This window comes from Hevea brasiliensis, chromosome 4, assembly GCF_030052815.1.
Source record: "Hevea brasiliensis isolate MT/VB/25A 57/8 chromosome 4, ASM3005281v1, whole genome shotgun sequence".
Classification (NCBI taxonomy): Eukaryota; Viridiplantae; Streptophyta; class Magnoliopsida; order Malpighiales; family Euphorbiaceae; genus Hevea; species Hevea brasiliensis.
Window position 1 is genome coordinate 101,318,248 of NC_079496.1, and position 14,244 is coordinate 101,332,491.

General features: G+C 34.9%; 2 protein-coding genes across 2 annotated transcripts; one reads left to right on the forward strand and one right to left on the reverse strand.

Annotated features, from left to right (window-relative positions):
• The first annotated feature begins 1,178 nt into the window (after positions 1-1,178).
• On the forward strand, positions 1,179-9,121 carry LOC110668833 (uncharacterized). The gene is made up of 5 exons (XM_021830213.2): positions 1,179-1,329; positions 4,322-6,495; positions 6,754-6,874; positions 7,693-7,752; positions 7,905-9,121. Exons 2-5 carry the CDS (start codon positions 4,358-4,360, stop codon positions 8,904-8,906), a joined length of 3,321 nt encoding a protein of 1,106 aa, XP_021685905.2. The 5' UTR covers positions 1,179-1,329; positions 4,322-4,357; the 3' UTR covers positions 8,907-9,121.
• A 223-nt stretch (positions 9,122-9,344) lies between these two features.
• On the reverse strand, positions 9,345-11,883 carry LOC110668832 (uncharacterized). The gene is made up of 3 exons (XM_021830212.2): positions 11,511-11,883; positions 10,616-11,022; positions 9,345-10,060 (listed from the first exon to the last, which is right to left on the reverse strand). The coding sequence occupies exons 1-3, from the start codon at positions 11,673-11,675 to the stop codon at positions 9,616-9,618; spliced, it is 1,017 nt and encodes a 338-aa protein (XP_021685904.2). The 5' UTR covers positions 11,676-11,883; the 3' UTR covers positions 9,345-9,615.
• Positions 11,884-14,244: the final 2,361 nt, after the last annotated feature.

Sequence of the window (14,244 nt, forward strand, 5' to 3'; positions counted from 1 at the left end):
GAGGGCAACAGCGTGGAGGAAGACTTGCATCTTCTCCTTAGGAATTTTTAAGGTTTCTAATGTTTTGGGCTAATTTTGAATTTCTTAAACCTTTTTATTTGCTATTGAAATGCCTGAAAATTGTAATGTGTTTAGCTATTATGGAATGAAACTTATTTAAAAAAAAAAGCACAAAAGTGGCCACCTTTATACTTTTTGATAAATTATGAAACTATTGAAACTTTGAGTGTATATATATATATATATATATATATATATATATATATATATATATATATATATATATATATATATATATATATATAAAACTCTCATTATAAAGGTTCATATCTCTTGAAAAAAATAATATTATTTTTTGTTAGATTTTTTTTTCAAAATTTAAAATTTAATTTTTTTAAATTATAAATTTTTTTTAATAATTCTTAAAACAAGTTATAAATATATTAAAAATCCTTAATATGAGGTCGATTATGTAATACTCTGACCATACCACATATTATTATTCATTTTGATCCGATTAGATCTTATATATTTGTTTTGTACGCTTGGCTTCTAAAATCATGATATGTAATCACATAAAGTCATGTTCTTGCGTATACTTTTAATTTTTTATTTCTTTTTCAATGCAGGATGATTTATTTTTGCCCCTTTTATATCAGATCATTTACTTACTGTAATAAGCTCTTATGATGTTATAGGCCCATCAATTTTTGCTCAATTTATCTTTAAACCACCATCATATTAAGGGAAGTTAGCTCTAATAATATCCAACAATCGTATAATATTATATGCTTTGGTACACTTATACTTCATTAATTTGTCCCTTAAGCTTCATCATCATGGTAGGGTCTAAATTATAATTAAAATTAAAATTGAGGGTGTTAATTTAAAATTAAAATTAGAATTATATGTTTTAATTTTATTTTGATTTTTATTTAATTAAATTTAATATTTAAAATTTTTAAAAATTTCAATTTTATTTCAAAATTGATTCTATTAATTTTGATTTAGTTTTAATAGATTTTAATCCGATTTATGTTCTGAATTGATTTCAATTTCAATTTTAAACCGGTCTTTAGCCGGTCTACTCCACGTGTCATGTTAATCCCCACCGCACCTTGCGTGTGACACCGGTACACAAGTCTTGCGCTGTGCTTTATATATTTATCCTTAGTTTACCTTTCTAGGGTTTGTTTATCACAAACCAAAATAGCATACGAATTTCCGTTCCCGACTCTGTTTCTATTCACACTTGCTATTCAACTTTATCTCCGGCGTATCTCCGGTCATTTACCGGTCTCCACCGCCTCACCCTAGGCCAAATAATAGGTTTGTCGTTGAATCGATTTTTTTCTAGAGCCATGTTTTTTAATTTGGTGCCTCCATGATTGCTTGTCTGGGTTTTGTGCTTCTCAGATTCTAATCAGTGCTCCTTAATTTGGGAGTGCTACTAGTTGGTTTGTTGATACTGTTGTGATGATTCTGAAACATTCAGTTTGTGTTTTTATTAGTGACGTTGATTCGATTGGTGAGACTTGATTTCATGTTTTCGCGTATGTGTGAGTAAATTGAGCTGCCTGCGTAGTTGGGTTCTTGAATTTTATGATTTTTACGACTGATAATTATTAGTTGGTTATTTATTATTAATGGGATACTTTTGTCTTCTTGTTTTGAGTCTGGGAAGGGCTAATTGAAATCATGTAACTGCTTTTTTATTGTGTGAAATTGAAGTATCCTGTTGGATATTGTAGCTAAAGTTGATTTTTTTTGGAAGGTAGTTCACGTTACTGGCTGTTTTCATCTGAAAATCCATTTTTTATCATGTTGTTACTCATTTCTATTATATTAAGTTTACTGAACAGTGTTTTTGCTTTTGAACTCATTGATTTTGGTTTTTCAGATGCAATCTTAATTGCTTATTTACATTCAGTATTTTGATGACATGTTGTAGCAATATGAATGCTCTGAATGGTTTACATTTTCATGCTTAATATGCTATTGATGAGGTCTATATCATTCCTTCTCTTGTTTGCTATATGGTTCTGAGTTGAAGCACTTGTGTATGTGATTGGTTTTTATTTTATAATTTTGCATAAAAGAAAGAGGTGAAGAAATATATTATTAATAATTCATTGGATCATCTTATAATTCTGTGCAGTACATTGGTGCGTAATGATGTTTGCTATGGGGGAAAGAACAGTTTCCCGTAATTTCAAATGCATAAATTTTTAAATGAATTTTAGTTATGATTTTATTTTGTGAACTTATGCCTGGACTAGGCACATGTGAGATGGTGCTTGGGAGTTGCATTGGTGTTCTTGAGCTATGTAGAAACAGAATGAGTTGCAACAATCTTAGAAGTTGGTGACATTTTCATCTAGCAAAGTTATCATAAACATATCAGTCACGTCCTTAAATATATAAGCTATTTTTCTTTTATTTATTTGTGTGAGTATTGGAGCAATTTTCTGGTCAGTGGTGAAACATTGGGATGCCAAACCTAAGTGTGGGTGAAGTCTTGAAAGCAGCCACTTCATGCAAAATGCTGAAGTTTAGGACTGTTACAAGAAGACCTTACTGGAACCCAGCTTAGATGGAAAATTTATCAAGTGATGGCTTTCCATTTTTTATTAATATGTATCTCAAGGAGTTTATTAGTGAATGTCTTTATATTCTATCATTTTTGTAGTCCCCCCTGCCTATGCATCATTATCATGTATAACTAATGGAAATGTATGAGTTCGTGTTGTATTGTATTAACTAGTCTACCGATATTATGATGACACAAACAGAAGTATAGTAAGAATTCTGTTAACGAACCAGATGTGTAGTAATTGCGTGCTTATTTTTTTATATGTGCTTTGTAAAACAATGGGACTGGTAAATCAGGAAAAATGCAGATGCTAGAGGGTTCCGGTTTGCAACGTTACCCTAGTAACTGTCATCTAAAAGCAGTTCAAGGAACTAGCTATTGTTCACAATTTTTTTATCTGAAAAATTCAAATCTTTGCTTTTATACTGCAATCTTTATCTACGACGTAAGGTCGTGCGGTTAGCTGTAGTTAAATTATATTTACTTATTATAAATAGAAGTGCATGAAGGCGTGTAAAGCTGAGGAAATAATCCTACAAAGAAAATTGGTCTTCTATAATGCCTAACATAGATCATGAATTCCATTCTAAAACTAGTGCTTTTGTTGGGCAATGCGCTGGATAAAAAGTTGTTTATTGATTTATAAAAATTTCTTTAGTTTTGTCAATAATTGACCACTCAAAATAAAGAACAATGTCTTTGTTTTGATGAAAACTGCAATGGCAATATTTCTAGTCAATTCTTGAGGGACGATAATGATATAAAACTAATACTTTCATCAAGAAAGTAGTTGTATATCTAGAATAGGCTTGAGATCAATAGAAGAAGTCTTTGAATGATATAAATATGTTGTATATTGGCTGTGATTCTGTTGCAGCAAGTTAAATATCTAAGTTGATCATATCTTTATGGTTGGAAGTGAAAAATGAGGATAAATTTTAATAATTGTCCCTGAACTTATGAGATGGTAATATAATAGTCCTTCAACTTAAATATGTAACTTAAATATGTAACATGAAACTCCTACTTTTAAATTTTGTATTGTAAAATTTATTTGACCTCTAATAATCGATTTTTCGGTTTTAATAGTTTCTTTATTTTTTTTTAACAATAAGCTATTTATAATAACAAATGTAAAAAAGTTAAATCTATTAACTATGGTTTAAAAATATTAAAAAAATTATATTGCTCAATAGACAAATTAAGATTAAAAATTCTAGAAATGGTATATCTATATTAAATCGGATCATGGTTTTAAACAATAATAGTGTTATTGATGTAAAGTTGTGGGATAATGGTGTTACAAATGATAAAACTGAAGGATAATAGTATTATGAATGACAAAGTTGAGGACAATAGTGAAGGATATTCTTGTCATACGTAGCATGAGAGAGGAGAGAGAAATGCTGATTAAATGTCATGTTGGATTTGTCCATGTCAGCATTTAATTGGGAAATCAATGATTGGAGATCGGAGGGAATTTATTGGGCAAAATTTAAAAGTTGAGGGAGTTCTATGTTACATTTTTAAGCTGAGGGACTATCCTGCCTTAAATTTAACCTGGAAAAAAAAAAGTGGATATAGGTGATATTCATTTATGTCTCTTAAGAGATCTTGTTCATGGTTGTTTGAAAACCACTTTGTTGATTATTTGAGTAGCTCTTTAGCAGCTTGAGGACATTCATCTTGATTTTTGTCATACTAATGTTATGTTGTTTTGTATTGCAGTAGTGAAGTGCGCATGTGTTATGGTGTTAGTCTAGCATGTCCAACAATCTTGTATCACAGCAATTGCCGATGCAGGGCATCCAAATGGGTCAGCTGGAACCCATTTCAAACAATTTACACTCATCAATACAAATGGGAATAATTGGACAAGGGATCAATGGTCCTGCATTTCAGCAGATGTCAATGCCAAATATGCAGATGGGAATGATGGGGCCAGGTCCCACTGATGCGCAATCACAACATATATCAGTGTCAAGCAACCAAGCACAGCCATTTGAAACTATGCCTAATAATAATGTTTTGCAGAAATTATCAGGATCAAACATGCAAGTGGGACAGATGGATCCACAGGCATACAATCTGGCATCAGAACAGTTCTTGTTACCTAGCAAGCAACTGGGAGAGATGGAAACCCTGTTGAACAATGTGGGATCCCAGCAGCCGTCAATGTTGAGTAAGCGAAAGGCACCTATCGAACCCATATTCAACAATCCTGGATTGCAGAAGTTGTCAATGCCTAACAAGCGGGCTGCACAAATGGAGCATAGGCCATGGTTGCAGCAAATGTCTGTACCAAATAAGTTACCAGTGCATATGCAATTGCAGTCCAATTCTAACACTTCTGGTTCTCAGCGTTCGCAAGCACCATCTAAGAGATCAACTTCTAGCAAAGCTGGTCTGCAGCAGTCATCAATTCAGAGAAATTATAGTGGACAACCATCTCCAAAGGTTCAAAATGAGTCATCTGAATCTGTAAGATCTAAGCTAAGAGAGTCATTAGCAACTGCACTAGCTTTGGTTTCTCAGAAGAAGGATAAAAATGAGGCTGCTACTGCAGGACCAATACAGGAAAATTCCCAACCTTCTGAACAAACTTCTGGAACTGCTGATGTGTCTGAAGAATGCAGGGGATCTTTGCCCACCAAGATGGATCCTTTAGCCCAACAGTGTAGTGCTGTTCAATATATATCTCAAGAAATTTCTTCTAATAATACTGTTGATTCTATGCAGACCTCAAAAAATGATGGCCATGACAGTCAGTCAACTATTTGTTCACGTGATGAGGATGCTTCATTTAGTGACAGTTTTTTTGTCAAAGATGAACTTTTACAGGGAAATGGGCTATCCTGGGTGTTGGAACCTGTGAAGATGGAATTTAAAAAGGACGTTGGAACTGCCCAGAAACAGACAAATCCAGAGGTTCTCTGCATGGACAGTGAAGGACAAGCAGCTCCATCACCCCAAATTTTGGCTACTAAAATCGAAGCAGAACTCTACAAATTATTTGGTGGAGTAAACAAGAAGTATAAGGAGAAGGGCAGGTCTCTATTATTCAATTTGAAGGATCGTAATAATCCTGAATTGAGAGAGAGAGTTATGTCAGGAGAAATTCCCCCTGAGAGACTTTGCTCTATGACTGCAGAGGAGCTTGCATCTAAGGAGCTTTCTCAATGGCGGATAGCAAAAGCTGAGGAGCTTGCTCAAATGGTGGTATTGCCTGATTCAGATGTTGACATGAGACGTTTGGTGAAGAAAACACACAAGGGCGAGTTCCAAGTAGAAGTTGAACCCCAGGATAGTGTCTCTGTGGAGGTTGCCATTGGGGCAAGTTCACTTGCTCGTACACGACCCAAACTAAAGGAGAAGGAAGTCTCTTCGCCCTCTAAACCTGATCAAAAGAAAGATAAAGTAAATGCTGCTAGTGAAAAAAATAGTTCAGAGGACCGGAATGTTCTCATGATACCTTCTAGTGAAGGGAGTGACTTGATGCAAGGGCTTATGGTGGATGATGAACTTAAAGATGCAGAATTTCTTCCTCCAATTGTTTCCCTTGATGAGTTCATGGAGTCCCTTAATTCAGAGCCACCATTTGAAAATTTACCTGTGGATAATGGAAAAATGACACCTGCCTCTGACAAGGGTGATTCACAAGTCAGCTTGGAATCCAAGTCTCCTGATGCAACTCCAAGAGATTCACGTGACACTACCTCCGGTAAACCTGATGTTATGGATGTGAAGAACACAAAATTGGATGCTGATGATAAATCCACCGACAATCATGTGAAATCAAACGTGGCACCTCCTCTTGCCATGCCCAAGGGTGAACGTGTTTGGGAAGGCTTACTTCAGCTGAATATTTCATCCACGGCCTCAGTTATTGGCATTTTTAGAAGGTGAGTTTCACAACACCAGCATCATATGATGAAGTTGTTCCACATGCTACTAATAGTTGTCTTCTCTTGGCGTGTTATTTTTTCTGAACTAGTTTTTAAATCCGCATATAGGATTGAAGCGTTTACAGTTTCATTATGCTGGTTAAATTAACCAGTGTTTGTAAATCTTAAGTTGTTTTTGGGAGGGCTTCTGTGTTTTGTAGTTGTCATTGAATTATGTGGATCTGACTTTTTATTATTTATTTATTTATTTTGTAGTGGTGAAAAAACTTCTGCAAAAGATTGGTCTGGCTTTATTGAGATTAAGGGGAGGGTGAGAATGGATGCATTTGAGAAGTTCCTCCAAGAGCTGCCGATGTCCCGAAGTCGTGCTGTTATGGTATCTCAAGTTTATTTTCGTTGTACTAAATTTTGGTTATGTTACTACTGCCCCCAAAAGAGGGATATTATATCCCTTTGTATTGACCTTAGTTTGCTATCGGTGCAGTATCAGCATGGGGTGTTTCCAACCATGGCCAGTGACATTTGTGTTAGGATAATGAGAGTTTGTATGAATGCTTTGCAAGAGAGAAACTTAAATCAGGGGTCACATCAAAGGAAAATGATATTTATTTTTGCAAGAGAAATAAACCCTGTTTTAAGGTTGAAGGAAAATTTGTCACGTCCCATAAAAATCAGAATTCATCTTCTGGATCTGTGATATGCAAGACATTGTTGGTTACCAAGCAAAAAAAAAAAAAAAAAAAAAAGGACTTGGTCACAAAAAATAGGCTGTGCTTGAGGCTATTTAATAGTACATTTTGTGTAATTAAATCTAAGGTTTATTGCGATAACGTTTCTACTGGATGAAAATGAACAGGAACTAATTATCTGTTGCTTCTTAGCTGAATTTAGATAATTGATTGATGGAAATTTATCTTAAGATCTCAATCAATCTGAAAGAGTTACTTTAACGGAAGCCCTTACAAAAATAGGAGATGTTTCCCAGAGAAGCATATATAATTACGAGGCTTTATTGAAAAAATAGCATATTTTATTTTGTAAGTTTTTACATAGCCAGGTGTAATACAGATTTTAATAGAATTCATTGGTCAGTTAGTACATCCTTTTCCCATTATTTGCTATAAGCAATCTTGTTTGTGGCATCATTACTTCAATTCTCTTGTATCAGTGTGTTGATGGATGCTTGTTTTGCAGGCTCTGCACTTTGTTTGCAAGGACGGGTCTACGGAAAGTGAGCGTGCAGGTCTCAGTGAGGTAGACTCTCTCTCTCTCTCTCTCTCTCTCTCTCTCTCTCTCTCTCTCTCTCTATATATATATATATTATATATGTACACTTGTGATCACTTTTGGTGGCCTGTCATTTTCCTTGAAATTGTTAGTGGAATCTGAAATGTCTGCTGCTGCAGGTGGCTGATTCGTACGTCATGGATGGGAGGGTGGGTTTAGCTGAGCCTGCCCCTGGAGTGGAACTGTATTTCTGCCCACCTCAGTCAAAGACTAGTGAAATGCTCGCCGAGGTCCTCCCAAAGGGCCAAGTTGATACCCTTAATGCTATCGATAATGGTTTAATTGGTGTTATTGTATGGAGAAAACCTCAAATAACGTCAACAGTATCACCCAACTGGGCGTCACAACATAAACACAATTCAAAAAAGCATCACTCCTTTTCTAGAAGACAAGAAAAGGATGCTAATGTCAATGTGAATGTCGCGCCTAAACAAGCCTTACCCCGTGTTGGGATTCCTGCCTGTACTAAACCTCAATCTGATGAGGATGACGATGATGATGTGCCTCCTGGGTTTGGCCCACCGGCCACTCGGGATGACGATGACTTACCTGAGTTTAATTTTTCACGTGGCTCTGTTGCTTCAGGGCCACAGTTTTCCACCCATAGTGTTACTCGGGGGCAAGGGATGCCTCCCTATCAATTACATTCGCCAAAACCATCTCGACCTGTAGATCAAATGAGGCAGCTTGTGCAAAGATATGGACAAACTAGTGCCTCTCTAGGGAATTGGCAGAATAATAGAAGTATTGGGGTTGCAATGCAACCATGGAACGATGATGACGATGACATGCCTGAGTGGCACCCTGAAGACAACAAAACACAGATTCCACAGCTACAGCCAGTGCAGGTGCATGGCATGCAACAGCTGATGTTACGTTCTCATATGGTGCCGCAGACGCCACGTCCTCAAATTGCTCCGCAAGCCATGCCTTTGCAAACCCCAATGAATGTGATGCATGGTCAGCAAAACACTACCCGGTCGTGGCAGCAGGGCGCTTGGACAGTTCCTAGTAACCATGTTAATGCTGCCTATCAGTCTAATGGAGCGCCATCTGGACTTGAAGCTGGGCAGCATGGCACGGCCTGGCGTAGAGATGCTCCCAAAAGTAGTGGGTTTTGAAATCTTTTTTGTATTGTAAATGTTAGGTCGTTTTTTGTATTTGTTTTTTGCATATTTAAGTTAATTCTGTAGCGTTTTTAGGTTGCAAAAGTGTGTATGAAAATGGGCTGTCAAAGCGAGTGGGAAGCAAAATACAAAGAGCCATTTTTGTGCACGATGAAAATAAATGTTGTAAACTTGCACTTGTAAAGAATTATTTTGGAGTTGTGGTTTAAGGCTGCTAATGGTGCATTATTTAGTACTTTTTACTTCGGAGAAGTGAGCTCAGTCAGAAATAAGCAAAATTAATTCACCTGAAGGCTGTGGATAGAGGCAAGAAGTCCTAACATGTATGCAAAGCTTCTAACTGTTTAACGATGAACTCAGTTGTCCTTTTTTTCATTCAATTACAGTAAGAGAAAAGCTTTACACTTGCATTAGGCTGAGAGAAATAGTTCAGAAGAGAAAAAGAATAAGACAAGCATTTTTAGCGAACGTGTTCCTTGGCAAGAAGCAATGAAAATAACAACCTGGTAAAAAATTATCTAACAATAGGGGAAAACATAATGATACATTCGACATCGGCAAACCCTTCCCTAAAAAATGCCTCACAAAAAGCATAATTTAATTGTACTCTAGTTGCTGTATTGAGAACCTAAAGGGTGTATAAAAATACAAGGGAAATTAATATGCTAGCTCAAACTAAAGGCTTATATATATAACAGTTCTATCAATCTTCAACTCCCAAGGTTCGCTTGAGTCCTGCTCGTTGCTCTGGTGTCAATCTTATTGGGAACTTCACTTCAAATTTGACCCTTAAACTGCCCCTATTACCTGGCTCTTTAGCGATTGGCATACCTTCCCTGGCAACAAGAAGCTCATAACCAGGGCTAACTATATCATGTACTGGAATCGATAGGTTACGGCCATCAAGTGTAGTGAGATTTACTGTTGTACCTCCAAGTGCTTCTGCTAATGACACCCTTTGGTTTATAATGAGGTCATTGCCATCTCTCTTGTAGGTACTGTGGGGTTTCTCATCAATGACGAACACGAGGTCCGCTGGAAGCTGATTCAACTGTTCATTTCCTTTATCTGGGAAAGTAATCTTTGTTCCCTTTTTCCACCCTGGCTTCACATCAATGGTTAGAATCTCTGTTTCTTGCACTTGCCGCCTGTTTATTTCAGTTTAATGAAATCAGTACAAGAAATTGGCACTTCAAGTTCTAATATGCAAAGATGTCACAACTAATATATATTATAATAGTGGGTAGGTCATGAGCGAGTTTTCAAATCATAAGCAAAAAAGAAAAGGGGAATTCATGAATATTAGTGTCAAAATGCAGCATAATGCTTCCATAAGCAGAATGCTACATTCTCAATATGTGCAAGGACAAAGTAGCAAGAGTGGAAAGAATGCTCATCAATCAGGAAGTTGGGAATCCATAGAGAAAAACATATAGAACAAACTGATCAACTATTAATATGATGGATGAGGAAAAACATGGAAGAAGTTTTTTATATTAACAATTATAGAGACAAGTTTCATGTAAAATAATGAGCAAAAGCACTATGCTCAAGTTGTTTAGGATAAGTCATACATTCACTATAGTATCTACATCTATCTAGCATGTAATGAACAGTATACTCTACCAGGATTTTTGTTGAAAGATTAATTTTTATAAAAGATCAAAAATGGTATAAGAAGAGAAAGATGGGGAGTAACATACCCATGGCCATCAACTACAGTTCTAGAAATCTTCATTTTCCTTGTTGATCCAGAGTATAGTTCCTCAAGACTGCAAGGCAATTTACTCTCTACTGGTGGTGGCTTCCTTGGCACAGTCCCCTCACTGTAAGTCCGAAATAGATTTTCGCTCCCACCAAATCCCCCAAACATTCCTCCATCTGGCTGGAACCTCATGGACCTTCCAGGTCCTGATGATCCAAATCCAAAAGGACTGCTGCCAAAGAATTCTGCAAATATATCCTCTGCATTTCTAGGATTGAAACCACTCGACCCAGTGCCACTACCATTTCCAAATGGGAATCCACCACTGCCAGGGGGTGGCATGTCTTTCAGCCCTTCTTCACCATACTGATCATAAATTGCTCTCTTTTGCGGGTCACTTAGGACCTGAATTAAAAATGCATCAGGACACCAGGCAATATAAATGTATGAAAATTAACTGCCTTTCATATCTCAAACAAACATTGCATAATCACTGAAGAGGGAATTCAGTGTAAATTCGCATTAACAAAAGCAATGCTTTTAATCTTCACTTGGTCAACAATGAAACGGAGGATAAAAGAGGTTTCTTCTCCCCATTATGTTAAATTTTCCAAGAGCATAGAATCACTGACTTTTTCTATATCAATTCTTTTATGTTTTAGTGTATTTCCAATAAGAACTACAGGGAAGAACAAGAAATGGATATTGTACAAAGCCCGAAATACATATATTATATAGATATGATTCTTCCCCATTTCTCAGCCAGCCAACCAGGAGAATGAAATCTTAAATTTACATTCCAGATAATGGAAGAAAAGATTGAAAAAAATAAAACAGATAAAGAATTGAGAACCTGGTAGAGGAAGTAAAATTAGGGGAAAAGAAAAACATGCCTCGTAAGCCTCAGAGATCTGCTTGAATTTGGCTTCAGCCTCTTTCTTGTTGGTGGGATTTTTATCAGGATGCCATTTCATTGCCAATCTCCTATACGACTTCTTTAGATCATCATCCGTGGCATTCTTGTTCACTTTCAATATATTATAGTAATCTATCCCCATTTTTTTTCCTTTGTTCAATAACCCAACAATCTATCTATCACCTATCAGATCCAAATGCTATACATGAATCAAATTACAAATTTTCCACCAAAACCCAGATCATCAGAGCTTTTCCTTCGATCTTCGATCCACCTGAATCATCAAAACGGGATCTCTAAATGAAATTCTATCTCTCTCTCCCACGCTCAGACAAGAAAAAGGAAAAAAATGAGATCTCTACGTGAATCCCAATATATATATATATATATATATATATATATATATATATATAGATATTTGACCCGATAAATATAAATTTACTTATGTTTGGTTGGTTCAACCACCCAATAAAAAAAGAAAGTAATATCGGTGAGAAAATAAAAATATAATATTATAATTATTTTAACTAATAATATCTATATAATTATAATTGACTCATCATAATCAATTATAGTTTATGTCTTATATAATGAGATCAGATCATCTATGAAGGTGTATTTTTTTTCTCTCTAATCAATATAATATACTATTCTCTTATATTAGCTCTAACTTAAAAGTCGGACTATTCTCTTATATTAGCTCTAACTTAAAAGTCGGAGTGTTCTCATCAGATCCATACCTGATGGACCTCTAACCTATTTATTTTCTGTTTTGTAGGTCTAAATTCAAAATGAATTTCTATGGATCGCAACAGTGGCATTGTCTATGGGGAACGGCACAAGATATATTCTTTATATTCTAAACTCAAAATAGGAGATGAACCAAGTGAAAGGATAGCTTCTGATTTGCAACAATCCAGCCAAAATTTTTTTATCATGCTCTAAAAATTTCTATAATTATTTAAGGTACGATTTAAAAAATTTATTTACAGTCACATAAGTTTTATTTTAAATTTACCAAAGAGTTTTATATTTTATTGGACAATCAATCAATGACATTCTTCTTGTAGTAAGTATAAATACTTTATCATTACATCATTTTTTCTTTTTTGCTATTACTTGCCTATACATAACCCATGTGCTTTAGGTGATATTTTCATATTTTATTTTACAAAAATTTGACATTTAAAAAAAATGAACATAAGAATCAAATTATTTACAGTTTTGATGGTTTTTCTTACGTTATGTGTAATCGATGGACAAGTGGACATTGTGATATTGCATTTTATAGTGCCATCAATCTATTATTACAAATTTGCCATCCATTTGTTAGTTTTTAGATGTGCAATGTACATTTTATATATCATATTATTTGATGAAACTATTAAGCAAATTCACAACATAAATTATATGGAATTATCTTCACAAAAATATTTGTACAAAACATTTTTTTTTTGTAGATAAAAACAAAGGGTGCTTAGCCCATTCACGACGATTATTCACCAGGCTAAAACAAAAGGTGCTTAACCCATCTATGGCGATAGTCTGTCAGGCTAAATAAAATAAATGGTGCTTAGCCCATCAATGGCAATAGTCCACAAGGCTAAAATAAAAGTTGCTTAGCTCATCTACGGTGATAGTCTGTCAGGCTAAATAAACTAAAAGTATTTAGCACATTCACAGCAATAGTTCACCAGGCTAAAATAAAGAGTGTTTAGCCCATCCATGGCGATTTTGAGGTTGCTTAGCCCATCCAAGACAATAGTCTACTAGGATAAATAAACTGAGGGTGCTTAGCCCATCCACGATGATAGTTTGTTGAGACTAAAAATTAAAAGTGCTTAGCCAACTCAAGGCAATAGTTTGCCAGGCTAAACAAATGAAATGGTAAGCCCACCTAAGGTAATAGTCCACTAAGATAAGTAAACGAAAGGTGAAAATTTAGATAAGGCGATAGTCCGCCATTATCAAGTTCAAGATGATAGTTCGCATTCCAAAAATTGTAAGGCGATGGCTAAAACTTTATTGTCTAAGTACAACGAACTTAAAGAATCGTACTCGAAGGTGGGACTATATATATATATATATATATATATATATATATATATATATATATATATATATATATATATATATATATATATACACGTATTTGACCTAGTAACTTGAGTTTTTGGATAGCCTATGAGACTAATCATATTTAATGGTTCAGTTATAAGATTCGTTTAGTTAATTCAACCATTGTAAGATCCAATCAATAAAGTAAAGAATTTTGATTAAAAATAAGCAATATTAGTAGGATTACCAATTTTAACAATCTTTATAATTATGCACTATAAATAGAAATATAATTCTATAATTATGCTAGCTAATAATATCCATATAATTATAGTTGATGTACTATAATCAACCATTATCTATATCCTATATAAAGAGATTTGATCATCTATGGAGGTATGTTCTTTCTCTCTAATCAATCTAATACACTATTTTCTCATATTAGTTTTAACTTGAGCGTCGAAGGGATTTGTCGACCTTTGACCCATTTATTTTCTGTTTTACAGATTCATACCCACAAGGAATTTCCATAGACCACAACAATATGGTAGTCTCAAAATTTTTAGATGTTGACAAAAGAATAAAAAGAAAATGAAGAGAATCATAGCTCAAACATCAGGGATCGGATTGAGGAGGTCATTTCTTATTTCAGA

Excerpts from the sequence above, each read along its gene's own strand:
- LOC110668833 (XM_021830213.2), top strand. The coding sequence starts at position 4,358 with ATGTCCAACAATCTTGTATCACAGCAATTGCCGATGCAGGGCATCCAA. Across the intron at positions 6,496-6,753 it reads GTTATTGGCATTTTTAGAAG|TGGTGAAAAAACTTCTGCAA; the intron begins GTGAGTTTCACA and ends TTTATTTTGTAG. Across the intron at positions 6,875-7,692 it reads CCCGAAGTCGTGCTGTTATG|GCTCTGCACTTTGTTTGCAA; the intron begins GTATCTCAAGTT and ends CTTGTTTTGCAG.
- LOC110668832 (XM_021830212.2), bottom strand. The coding sequence starts at position 11,675 with ATGGGGATAGATTACTATAATATATTGAAAGTGAACAAGAATGCCACG. Across the intron at positions 11,023-11,510 it reads AGATCTCTGAGGCTTACGAG|GTCCTAAGTGACCCGCAAAA; the intron begins GCATGTTTTTCT and ends TTTTTAATTCAG. Across the intron at positions 10,061-10,615 it reads ACTGTAGTTGATGGCCATGG|GCGGCAAGTGCAAGAAACAG; the intron begins GTATGTTACTCC and ends TGAAATAAACAG.